This window comes from Alexandromys fortis, unplaced genomic scaffold (genome assembly GCF_014885135.2).
Source record: "Alexandromys fortis isolate MF-2015 unplaced genomic scaffold, M_Fortis_MF-2015_v1.1 scaffold_16, whole genome shotgun sequence".
Lineage (NCBI taxonomy): Eukaryota > Metazoa > Chordata > Mammalia > Rodentia > Cricetidae > Alexandromys > Alexandromys fortis.
Genome location: NW_026067893.1, coordinates 11,190,892 through 11,203,363, shown reverse-complemented (window position 1 = coordinate 11,203,363; position 12,472 = coordinate 11,190,892). Strand labels below are relative to the sequence as shown.

Here is a 12,472-nt window from a genome sequence, read left to right as displayed (position 1 = left end):
TGCTGATGGTGCTGTTGCTAGGGCATTTCTCCACATACACGAGTGTAGTTCTCCATCTGTAACCTGTTACATGGTGTTCACACTGTATTTATGCATTTTAACATCATCACTTTAAACAGATGTTTAGCCAGACAACATATACCCATGATAAATGTGTATTCCTTGGTGGGGAGTTGAATGTACCATCATTACACAGTGCCTAGCCATGCTTGTGATATGTCTTTAAATTATTTTTAAGTTGTGAACTATCAAATTAGATTTTAGGAAGAATACAGACCAAGCTTAGAAACTAAAATAAATGCAAGGTCTGTGAACTTAATGGTATCATGTGAAGAGCACACCACAAGAAAACAGATGTATCCAGGACTGAGGTGCCATGTCCACCTGAAAGCCTAGACTTATAGTTTTCCATTGAGGCCAAACTGATATGCACAGTCATTCTTTCCTTTATTGGTCACTAGTGTAAAATAACCCATCTAAAAACTATGCATTCAAATGAAACTCACCTTTCTGTTGAGTCAGACACTCAGATATCCAAAATCTGGTTTCACCATTCACTGTCCGTGTGATCTGGAGCAATTAGATGAACTACAGTATGTCTTAGTTTACTCCAGAAAATGGTAAGATCAAACTATTTCTATTGTAGGATTATTTAACTTTTAATTTAAAAAAGATTAAATGACCAAATAGCGCCTTAACATTAGGTACTTTCATTCTCACTCCTTATGGAGCAAATTGAAATTTGTGGAGATTGATGCATCTGTCCGTCATTCATCTCACAGTGCAGTGCCGACAGTAAGACCCAGGGCGCTGATTTCCAGGTTGAGTGTGATTATTGTTCCAGCATAACTTCATGTCCTTTGCAGCAGACACTCACTCAGCTTCACTAAATAACACCCAGAGCTGCTGGGCACACAGTAGCTTCCTGTGGCTATGTGAGGCTGGAGGTCTAGAGCCAAGCCCGCTTGTCTCCATGACAGCCATTGGATGCTGAAGGAAGAGGAAAACACTGCCCTAAAGGACATAAAACCTAAGTGGAGCTCAAAAGCGAGCATGGGGCCTGCTGCTCCGCACGTGAGGGTCCCGGAAGGCTGGGTACCTCTGTTAGCACTAACACTAGCTTTCGGATATAAAAATAAAAAACGAGCATGGACGAATCCCTTGAAACCACTGGAAATGATACCCTCTAAAGCCCCTTCCAGCCATCTTCCTGTCACTTAGCTAGGAACAGAAATCTTGATGCTCACGATTTACAGCCTCAGTCCAATGCAGAACTGCTTAACATTGACTATAACTCAAGATTTCTCTCCATTTCACCAGTCATGGCGATGACTCCAGGTCCCAGCGGGGAGAAAGGTGTGGCGATCTACCTTCTCACAGGTCTCCTGTCTCTTTAGGACATGCACATCATCAGCACAGATGAGAACCAAGTGTTTGCAGCCGTCCAAGAATGGAACCAGAACGACACGTACAATCTCTACATCTCGGACACTCGCGGGATCTACTTCACTCTGGCGATGGAGAACATTAAGAGCAGTCGAGGTCTAATGGGAAACATCATTATTGAATTATATGAGGTATGGAGCCAAAATGACCCCTCTCGGGATTGACCTTTCTTTTTCATGTGCTTTAAATTTATAAGCGCAAGTATTGTGATCTTGGGTTTGACCCCAGCGCTTTCATTGGCAATTGCGTTGAGTTAAGAGATGTAACCTCCTTGTACCCCAGTTCCAAGGAAATAAAGGCAAAGTGCTCGCCTAGCGATGACGTCATTGTGAACCTAGTGGCATGGAGTGTGAAAGGGATTGACAGTTTCCGTAAAATCAGAGTTCTCATGTGTATGAACATGATGACAAGCCAGCATTGAAGGCACACAGCATGGATTAAGCCTTAAGTAGGCTTTCAAAACTCTACAGAAATAATTTATTTAAATGATGTTTATGAACATAGCTTAGAGGAAAAGAAGGAAAAATACTGGTAAGAGAGGAAATGCCACAATAAGCTATAATGAAAAATTTGTCTTGATGTGAGTTCATTGTGTGATTATATATATGTGTGTGTGTATTTATGTGTATATATATATGTGTGTATGTATCATGCATTATTATATATAAAATATATTATGTGTGTCAGCTAAAGGGCACTTTCCCAGGAATCCATGTGAGTACACACAGAAATCAGAGAAAAACTTAGGTATGGATCCCTAGAGACATGATGCTTCCTTATGTCTTTAAGGTCAGTGTCTAGCCTTTGACAACACTAGGGAGAGAAATGGTGAGGTGACCTGAATTATCCTAGGGATGGGATGGGCTCAGGCTTGCAGAGAGTGTGTCTTGTGTGCCAAGAACAAACAGTGACTGCTGGTTAAACCCATACTGGTTGTGATGAGTGAGCTCAGTCAGCTCCGGCTGGGCCCTTGGGTAACCTGGGTGAGCTTTTCTCTGGGGGATTTCCATGTCTACACAGCCCAGGCGGCTCTTTGGAGCAGGAGCAGAAGGTTCAGTCCATGGTTCTGTGGTCTCTCCTGGTCAGTTTTTGTCCAAGTTCTGGCATCTGTCCTTGGTTTCTGAGCTGTTTGTTCTTCACCTACTTTCTCCCAGGTCGCTATCCTTGCATCCCATTCCCAACTTCACATCTTATTTTTAAAGTTTCTTCATATTTCACCAAGTCAGGTTAGGACTGTCCACATCTGCACAAATGGCTCATGCCCAACTATCACGTGTCATATTCCCAAGGTAAGCTGAATCTCCTTCCTGTAGCAGCCACCATCTGTCAGCCGCAGTGTAGCCAGCGATGAGAGCTTCTGTGACCCTCTGTCATCCATGCTGGGACGTCCACTGCCTTTGTCTTATGCAAGTCTAAAATGATTCTCTTTAACAATGAAGTTATTTAAGGGAATGTCTATGTAGAAGACTGGTAGCAAAGTCTAAAGGGCATAGATAAATTTGGCAAACTTGCATTCCCTTACCTAATTAGGAGACAGAAATCTACCTTTGTTATTAGTAAGTAGTAAGTTATGTCTTGAGGTATGGTTTAGAAGAATATGCCCAGGAATCAGGCCGTTCCAGCTTCCTGTTTGTACAAGGAAGACTGTAAGGATAATTATTCATACCCCTGTGGTCTGACACAAAAAGAAAAGTATAGACAATGCTTCAGATGACCTCATAGTTAAGAAATATAAGTCCCATCTGGAAACCATAGTGTTCATTTCTAATCTCAACACTCACTTGAGATAAGAGGATCCCGAGTTCAAACTCAGGCTAGGCTACGTAGAGAAAACCTAAATAAATTGACAATAAGTAATAGATAGATAGATAGATAGATAGATAGATAGATAGATAGATAGGTGGATGGATAGAAAGAAAAAGAAAGAAAGATAGATGGATGGATAGATAGATAGATAGATAGATAGATAGATAGATAGATAGATAGATGGAAAGATAGATAGATAGATAGATAGATAGATAGATAGATAGATAGACAGACAGACAGACAGACAGACAGACAGACAGACAAAAGCAAAAAGGAAGAAATCACTGCACTTCTGTTGTGGTTCTTTATGTGATGGGTGAGTCTGCTAGTGCTGTTCATTCTCTAAGAAAAGGAGCTCATGTCTCCATGGTATTTTATCACCTTGAGATGCAGTTGGGCATGAATCAGCATGAAGGATATGCCCAGGTCTGTGTAATTTTTTCTTACTATTGAAGTTAGGCTTGCTTGCATTTCAGTATCACTTATCAGTAAAAAAGTATACTTTTATAGAGAAGAAAGTTAGACTAGGCATGGCAACAGCTTTAAAGAAAGCTCTCTGAATTTGCTTGCTCTCCACTCAATTTTATCACAGCTAATTGTATGATACATAGCTCATGATGGATCATGATGAGCTGTGCATGCCTGGTTCTTTTTCTTAGGGTGGCCCATTTTCCAATCAGTCCCACCAGTACCCTCTGGAGAAAGTAGTGGTGAACTTTGTTCCATCCCAAATGTTAGGAATGGTATGAACCAAGGGCTAGACAGACAGTTTACATTTTTGATAAAGTGTGTTAGCCATCCTAATTGTACAGAATAATGCTTGTCAGGGACATGGGTAAGAATTGGATAATTGATTAGGTTTCAGATTCTAGAAGGCATTTAATAATAAGTGAATAAATTGGAGCCTGACATTATCTAGACCATGACCATATTGAAGAGTTTTAATGGATGGTGCTGTTTTGCACCCAGAGATACATTCTGTGGTTTGCAGATAAAGCTCGATTTAATTGGTCTCTAGGGGTCATTAGGATTTAACCTTCTTCACTGGAGATTCTAATACACAGATAGTGAGAATGGGAGCCATATGGCCAGTTAGCAAAGAGAATATATTTCTTTTGGACTTCAAGTGCCCTTGAGTAATGCAGATGGGGAAAGCAGTAAATTTCATGTATAATCCAACTAAATATATACACTTGAACCAAGTGCGTGTTGTCCAGTGACAGAGGCCTCATGTGTAAGGACAATCTACTCGACAAATATAGGTGATCCTACCAAGGTAAAGACCACAGTCTTGGCACCAAGGTTCCTTGGAGATGGTAGGAGCCAACTCTACTGAATTTCCTCTCACCAGAAAAGGCTGACACAATGTTGAGGACTCATCTTGTGCGGTAATCTGCAGCTATGGAAGTTCTCTTGCTGAAATTATTCTCTCATTCGAACTTCAAAGTACAATATTTCCATTGCTATAGTTATGTAGAGGAGAAAATAGTGTTTGATGGTAAGATAAACATGGGTTTCTCCTGTGAGGTGCCAGCAGCCCACTCCTTTAACAAGGCTGCTGTTCACAATGAACCAGTTGAATGCAAGATTTTGAGAGTGATTGTACTTATATTTGAACAATTTTTTCTACTGTCTAGTATTGTAGATTTTTATACTCCTAGAAATGAACTACATTTCCATTTAGGTATTCTCCACTAATAAATGATAAAAAAATTCCCACAAATATCCATTCCAACACCACCAGTTGTGCTGAGAGTTCATGGTCTGATGAATATTTTTTGATGTTCCCCAGATATTAAGTATTCAACTTATGACTCCTTACAATGAAATAAAAGTAGCAGCTGTGTCTTTGACCAGCACCGTAACTATAATAAATGCATAACTGATAACCGGGCATGGTGACACCTTCAAATCCAGTCTTTGGGAGGGAGGCCTATACCAGTGAGTCTAAGGCAAGTCTGATCTACATAGAAAGCTCCAGGCCAGTCAGGGCGATATAATGAGACATGGTCTCCAAAGACATAACCCAGAAGCTATAAATAGACTTCAAAGTTATTATGATAAATTTTTTTAAATAAAAAATGAGCAGATGAAGTTAATTGTAGAAATGCATTCAATTTCAGTAAAAATGTATCCAAAATATTTGCTTTGCATATACTCAAGATAAAAAGTACTCATGAGAAATTTTATAATTTTTATACTGAGTCTGAAAACTCCAGGTTATATTTCATACTTACAACCCACCTCAAATTATGTACATTGTTTTACCAGAAGTAGTTGATATGTAATTATATTTCATAATTTGTATTATAGGTAAAGAAGAGTCACATACATATGGATAAACTGAGCCAATAGCCAAATTGATATCAATTCAAATTACCATTGATTAAAACTAAGGCGGCTCACGCCTTTAATCCTAGCACTCGGGAGGCAGAGGCAGGCGGATCTCTGTGAGTTCGAGACCAGCCTGGTCTACAGAGCTAGTGCCAGGACAGGCTCCAAAGCCACAAAGAAACCCTGTCTCGAAAAAAAAAAAGAAAAGAAAAAAAACCTAACTAAAATGCAAGCAGTCTCTTACTCTCACTAGCTAGCTAGCTACACTCCTAAGAACCATATTGAGTCAGTGGCTTCCATGGTGGGTCTTACAGACCAAAATCACAGGCACAGTGTTGTTTGTTTCCCTTTATAGTAGGCATTGTTCCCTAAGGTGACTATGAAATTACAGGGTGCCATAGAAATGAACGACTTAGCTCACATCACACAACTAGGATACCTTGATGCTACATTCAAAAGAATCCATGTTTGTCTGGCTAATATATCAGACTTTCCCTCTAAACTTTGTGCTTTTTATAGTTCTTAGAAAAGAGATATGATTTATGTGCAATAAAACATACGCTTTTTGGGATATGGTTCTGTGGGTTTTGATGGGTACATTTAGTTGTTTAACTAACTTCACCACCAAGATGTGGGAGAAATTCATTCCCAAGAGTTTTCTCTTCAATGCCCTATGATCATTGAAACATACTCAACACTTGTACCAACCTTTACCACTGAGAAACATCTACTTGGCTTCTAGGCTCGCTTGCCTTTTGTAGAATGACACTTGCTGGACTATAACATGTAAGCTTTGGAGTCACCTGGTGCACAGCACACACTGTGAAGTGCATCAGCGAATGTTCATGTTTATTGCCGAGTAGCATTCCATTCTGTGAGGGTGCTCCAGTTATTATTCATCAGTTGAAGAGCAATTAGGTTGCCTCCAGTTTTGTGTGATTGTGATTAACATCTATAAAGACCCACGTGAACATTACCTTTTAGTTTTCATGCATGAGTAAACACTTAAAGGTAGGATTGCCAAATTAAATATAAATATATGTTCATGAAAATCCATTCAAGTGTTTTTAAAGTGGCAGTTCATTGTGAGAGCCTGAGTGTTGTCATTGTTTCATACATTCTTCAATACTAGGTATTGTAAGGGGTGTGTGTGTGTGTGTGCACGCGCGCATGCACATGCATGTGCTCACATGCATTTAACCACTCTGATTACAACCTAGATGATGTATCATTGGAAAATCAATTTTTCACTTCTGTAGTAACTTCTGAACTCCATATACATGGATGGATAAACTGTAACACTTTGAGTGAGCCCCAGTGTCCCATTTTTCTACCTATTAATTGATATTTCTTGACTTTTCCTGTGTCTAGTGCCTCCCTCCATTCTATCAGCTGTTATAGCCTTCAGTGACCATTCCTGGTCCAGATGGACAGCTGCTTATAAACTCCACAGGGACTGTTTTCCTGCGCTGACCTTGGTCAGCCCCTTCTTGTAGCTCTGATACTAAGGACAGCCCACGGCAGATCATGCTAATTGCTTTTTCTCAGCAGATCCCTAGTTTCCTTGCCCTCAGTCCTAGGGACATGACCAGCAGATGACCGTACCACCTGGATACCATGATCTGCCAAGGTACCGGCAGTCACTGTCCCTCTGCACCTTAATCTGATTCCCAGAGGGAAAGTGAGCCTTGCCAACTTGATACTATTGCATTAACTTTTCCTGGGGTGATGAAACCAAATGTATTCACCCCAGATACAGCATCAAACATAAGAGTTCACTAAGCTCCAACTTGGAGAACTGGTATGTTTACAGCCCCGGTGACAGGTTAGTTCCAGGAGCAGGAGTGATCCCCTGAAACAGTTGCATCACCACAAAGATCCATTCCATCACAGCATCGTGGAGTCAGCCTTTCCCTTCTTATGCACCGCAGCATCTTCCAAGGTCACTTGCACGTATGGGAGGATGGGAAAGAATCATGCTGCTGTCTCAGCTGATTGTCTTGCGAGCCTTTTCTTCTCTTTCTACCAGGGTTTGTCTGTAGGCTGTTAACATTGCAATACACCTAGCTATTTTTATGTTGTTCTCAATTAGTTGCCATGGCTACCTAGCCTTGGTAATCTTTACTCTAAGATGGTGATCACATTATACACAAAGAATAAAGCTGTGCTACACCAGACACTTGTCCCCTTTTGTGGACACCATCCCATGCTTCTCAGTAGACTTCCAAGAACACCAGCAGCAGCCACACTAATGATTTCCTCCTGCAATGGGAGAAAAAAAAAACATTTAAAGCTAATTGGATGCTAAGTGGCTCCTCAGATAAAGAACAGAAGCATGTATCTCATTTCTTAATTCTGTTATACTCCATGCGGTGAGCCTAAGAAGTCCTGAGGGTCCCTTCGTGTCACAGAGTGTCCACACATATGTCTCCAAACAAGTAGATGTGGACATGATTATTCGGATGTATAATGAATATATATTAGAATTTGCGTTGCAACCAAACATTGAAAGTTATTGTCCTGAAAAAACACAGTGGCTAAGTGTCCTTCAAACTGATGTCCATTTCTTCATATAAGACACGATGCCGAGAATCATCCCCAAAATGATGTGCAGATTGTGAACCATTGCCACACAAATGGCATGGGCTGTGTGGTTTCAGGACAATAGGGAGATGGCCGTGGCATTGTGCCCAGCTGCAGGGAACACGTTCAGGACTACTTCAAGAGATTTCCATGGAAATATCTCTTTTGCTCTAACTTTTGGTCTCCATTCTCTTGGTTTTGACTGAGAGAATTTTCTGTGTGCGTCCTAGAAATTGCCAGTCCTGGTGATGGGTGGTGCTCTCATGGGAGAAATGGAATAAACATGTTCCCGTGTGTTTTCACATACCTGTTCACATGCAAAGATGTCACAGACACTTCACAAGAATAGGTGGTCCTGGACCCAGAGTCAGACCTGCTGATTTTCTTCTAGGAAGTAGGAGGCAGTAAGGTCCTGAGCATGAGTTGCCAGAGGGTAACTGATTTAAGACGGAGTTCCCTCACAGACTAGCAATGATGGTACCAGCTCTGTGACCAAAGAGAACACCAGAAAAGGCTTCCCTTAAAGGAGCCAGGTTTAATCAGTATGTTTTGCAGTGGACTTTAAAGAACAAGCTTCAAGTCTAGAGGCTAGAGAAGTGTTGTGCAGTCCTGAGGATAATACTTCAAATCCTAGTACAAAATAACAACACAGGCACCAAGAAATTATCTACAATCCAGGTTTCAAGGGGTCTGGTGCCCTTTTCGGGCTTGGTCACACATTCCACCTATAATCTATCACACACATACAAATAAATAAATGAAACAAGCCTTAAAAATATTCCCAGGCTGCCTGGGTGGGTATGAGATGCGAGTATTTCTGAAATGAGACAGGAAGAGTACCGCTAGGGACCCATACCACTTGCACATGGAGCCCAGCATCCTGTCACCATTTCTCTCCCCCACCTTCATCCTGCTCAAGGTTGCAGTCCAGTCATGGGTTCTGTCCATCACTGACTCATTGTGAACTTCCTCTGACGCTGCCCTTCCCTGATGATTGTAGAGTCCTCCGGACATTCCCTCTCCATTTGTTTGAGGTTTTTTTGTTTGTCTTATTTGAGTTGGCATTCTCCAAGGCCAGCCAGGTTACTACAAAAATGAACTAAAAAAAAAGCCCTTAGTTCATCAACGAAAGTATGTCATTTTGGAGAAGCGAAGAAAAGGGGGAAAAAAAATCCAACCCGCCTCTGTGAAACTTCTCCTTTCCTCCCGCTGGTGTTCCTTCAGAGCTGTAGTGAATTTCAATTAACTATGGTCCTTGGGGAATGCAGATAAGTGAAATTAGAACTTCGGCACATCAGTATTGTTGGGTGTGTTAGTTACTTTTCTTGTTGGTGTAACCAATACCTAGCAAATGTAATTTGAAGGAATGGCTATGTTGGCACAGAGTTCGCAGGTATAGTACTTCACAGTGGGCAAGTCAGAGCAGCAGAAGGATGAAGTGGCTGGTCACATGTGTCTCTTGTCTGGAAGAAGAAATAGATTATTAATGATAATCTAGCTTCCTCCTTTTTGTTTGTGTCCCCAGTCCATAGAATGGCACAGCCTTCTGTTCAGGATGGAACTTCCTTCCTCTCTTAAATCTTTTGGAAACACTCTCAAACGTATCCTCAGAGGTGTCTTTCCACAGGGATGCTAAATCCAGCCCAGTTGACAATCAAAATAATCCAGCAGTCCTGCCATTCAACAATGTGTGTGTGTGTGTATATACAGCTCTCAGTTGGATGCACATATGCAACACACAGGCACACCCCGCACACGAAACTATTTCGTTTTTAATACACACTATCTTATTTATCACACACATGCACAGCTTCTTTATGGTTTATCTTTGGAATATGCTGATAATTATAGGAATCTTTTCCCATTTACAGGACATTGTCATTTTAAGAATCTGTTCGCCTTTCCAGCATGTAGAGCAGCAGTTTAAGTGGAATTTGTACTTAGCCTAGGGTGGATGAAATTGATGAATCAACTCCAGCTACTTGTTTTACTGTTGTGCTCTTTATTCCTTCAAAATACCAAGGGCATGAAAGTCCCTGTACATTAGGAACTCTGGCAAGAGCCCTGCATTATCTCACTGGACGTTTGTCAGCCAACTAGGGAAGAGAAGAGAAACCACCAATTTTAAAGTCATCTGGAGATAATATGTGAATTACCCAAAGTCATAGAGTGAGCTAGAGGCAGGCACTGATATCAGCTCCCAGTGCTGGAGCATCTGCCGCTTAATGTCTGCACTATTTCTAAGAGGCAAAGAGGGCTGCCCCCAAAGGGTGCTCCCTTGGTGATGTCAAACACGTGGAATCATTTGCGCTAAACCAGCTGCCTCTGGAAGGGGTCAATCCTTTGGTCGTTATCAGGGGGGCTGCTGATAATTAATTAAAGATAATATTCTACAGAACAAAGAACAAAGACAGGCAAAGTGGGGGAAACCTGATGGGTAAGGGGTGTGTGTGTAGGAATTTGGTGTAGGGTGCAAAGGTGAACAGGGACCTTGGGGAATATGACATTCCTTACTGTGTTCCTTTTCTTCTTCTGTACCCCTCATACTCGGTGGAAGATTCTGGTGATTCTTTCAGGGTTTCTCCAAGGCTACCGTCATTTTTGCCCAACGTGGTTCTCCATCTCTCACCTTTTTCCTAGGTAGCAGGTATCAAGGGCATATTCCTGGCAAACAAGAAGGTGGATGACCAGGTGAAGACATACATCACTTACAACAAAGGCAGGGATTGGCGACTACTCCAAGCTCCAGATGTGGACCTGAGAGGAAGCCCGGTGCACTGCTTACTGGTCAGTTATGACGTCCCATGTGAAGTTCCCAGGGCAGGTTGCTTCCCTGGGAATAGTGCTTCAAGGTGTTTTTTTCAGTATTATATCTTAAGAACTTGATCTTGATGTAATGTTGGAAGAACAGACCACTACACCAACTGTATGGAACACTCTGTGGATTGCATGGTTTTCATTTAGAATAGGCAATGTCTTACAACTGATGTTAAAATGAAGAAGTGGAAAATGAGCCTGCACTTATTAGTAAATGGTCCCACACAGTACTCAGTAGGGTTAACCCATCTGTTAACTGCTAGTTTGTTCAGTGCTGAACTGATGTCAGAGTAAACGAAGATTACTCTGAAAACCCAGGATGCTCAGAAAGGACGGTCTACATAGGATGACCAGTTAACCTTTTAGCTTTTGAGGGTCCTTGCTATGCAGAATATTGAGGCAGGCAGTGTGGAGGAAATGGTGTTGTAAGATGATGTCTCTGCCCCCCAGGCACCTCAACTTAAAGTAGTGAGGAAAGATAATTAATAATAACACAGCCATCAGTTCCCTGATAGTAAATGCTTACCCTGGAAGCCTTTCTAAGATCTCAGATATGAGACTGTGTTTATCCTCAGCTAAAAGTTGTCTTCTGCCAAGTATGCAAAGAGATGCATCAGCCAGGTGCCTTCTAGACACTGTGTTAAAGTCTAGAGTTGTAGTCAAGTGTAGGTCAGGCAGAGCCACCACCGTTTTTTAATTTAAAGTCCAGTTCCACACTTTGGTGTATTTAGTGTTTGCTGTGGCTTTGGTTTTGATACAAGAGATGTCACACAAATGGCTGCCTACCCACTGGAATAGTTCACAGAAACATTGGTTGGTTTGTTCTCTATTTGCTACCACACCTTAGTAATGACTTCATCTTACTCTCTTCATCTAATTTTCTCTGTATCTATATGTGTCTTTCATCATAGTTCTTATCATTCTGTACACTCAGCTCTATATATTCCCACACCCCTTTTATACTGGGCATAGGAAAGGGTATGGAAAACAGTTCAGTGTCCAGTGAATTTTCGGTAATGTCTTAAATTATTTTAAGTATAATTATAAGCAGGATCAAAATATACAAATACACAGAATTAGACTACAGCTTAAGAAACTAGTTGAGGACCTGGACTACATCATGCAGCTTCCTCCTTTCATTCTCCCTGGTGGTCCCTTCGAGCTCTAATGAGCAGGAGTTGATGGTTACCAACAGATCGGGAGGGACATTTGTCATCTTTGTTAAAGAAAGAACTAGGGGCCTCTTAAAGCTATCCACGAATTAGACCTTGAAGGCTAAATTGACTGCAGAAAAGGGGAGTAGGCATTTGATACTGAATGAGAGCAAGAAAGGAAGAAACTGTGAGGGATACTTGGGACAACTTCTAAAGTGAGGTACTGGGTACATCAGACAGATGGGTATGAAGTTCAGGATCCAAACCATTGCTATTCCCAGATGATTCCTTCTGCAAGCCCCTCCTCTATTGCAGAGGTGTGGGTATGGCCA

The 12,472-nt window shown here is 41.4% G+C and overlaps 1 protein-coding gene across 1 annotated transcript in view; it reads left to right on the top strand.

The window, feature by feature from the left end:
• Positions 1-12,472, top strand: part of Sorcs3 (sortilin related VPS10 domain containing receptor 3) — a 278,227-nt gene that overhangs the window by 168,993 nt on the left and 96,762 nt on the right. Inside the window, exons 6-7 of the mRNA XM_050146022.1 lie at positions 1,398-1,577; positions 10,810-10,956. Coding sequence (XP_050001979.1) covers positions 1,398-1,577; positions 10,810-10,956 — 327 coding nt within the window. The remainder of the gene's footprint in view (positions 1-1,397; positions 1,578-10,809; positions 10,957-12,472) is intronic.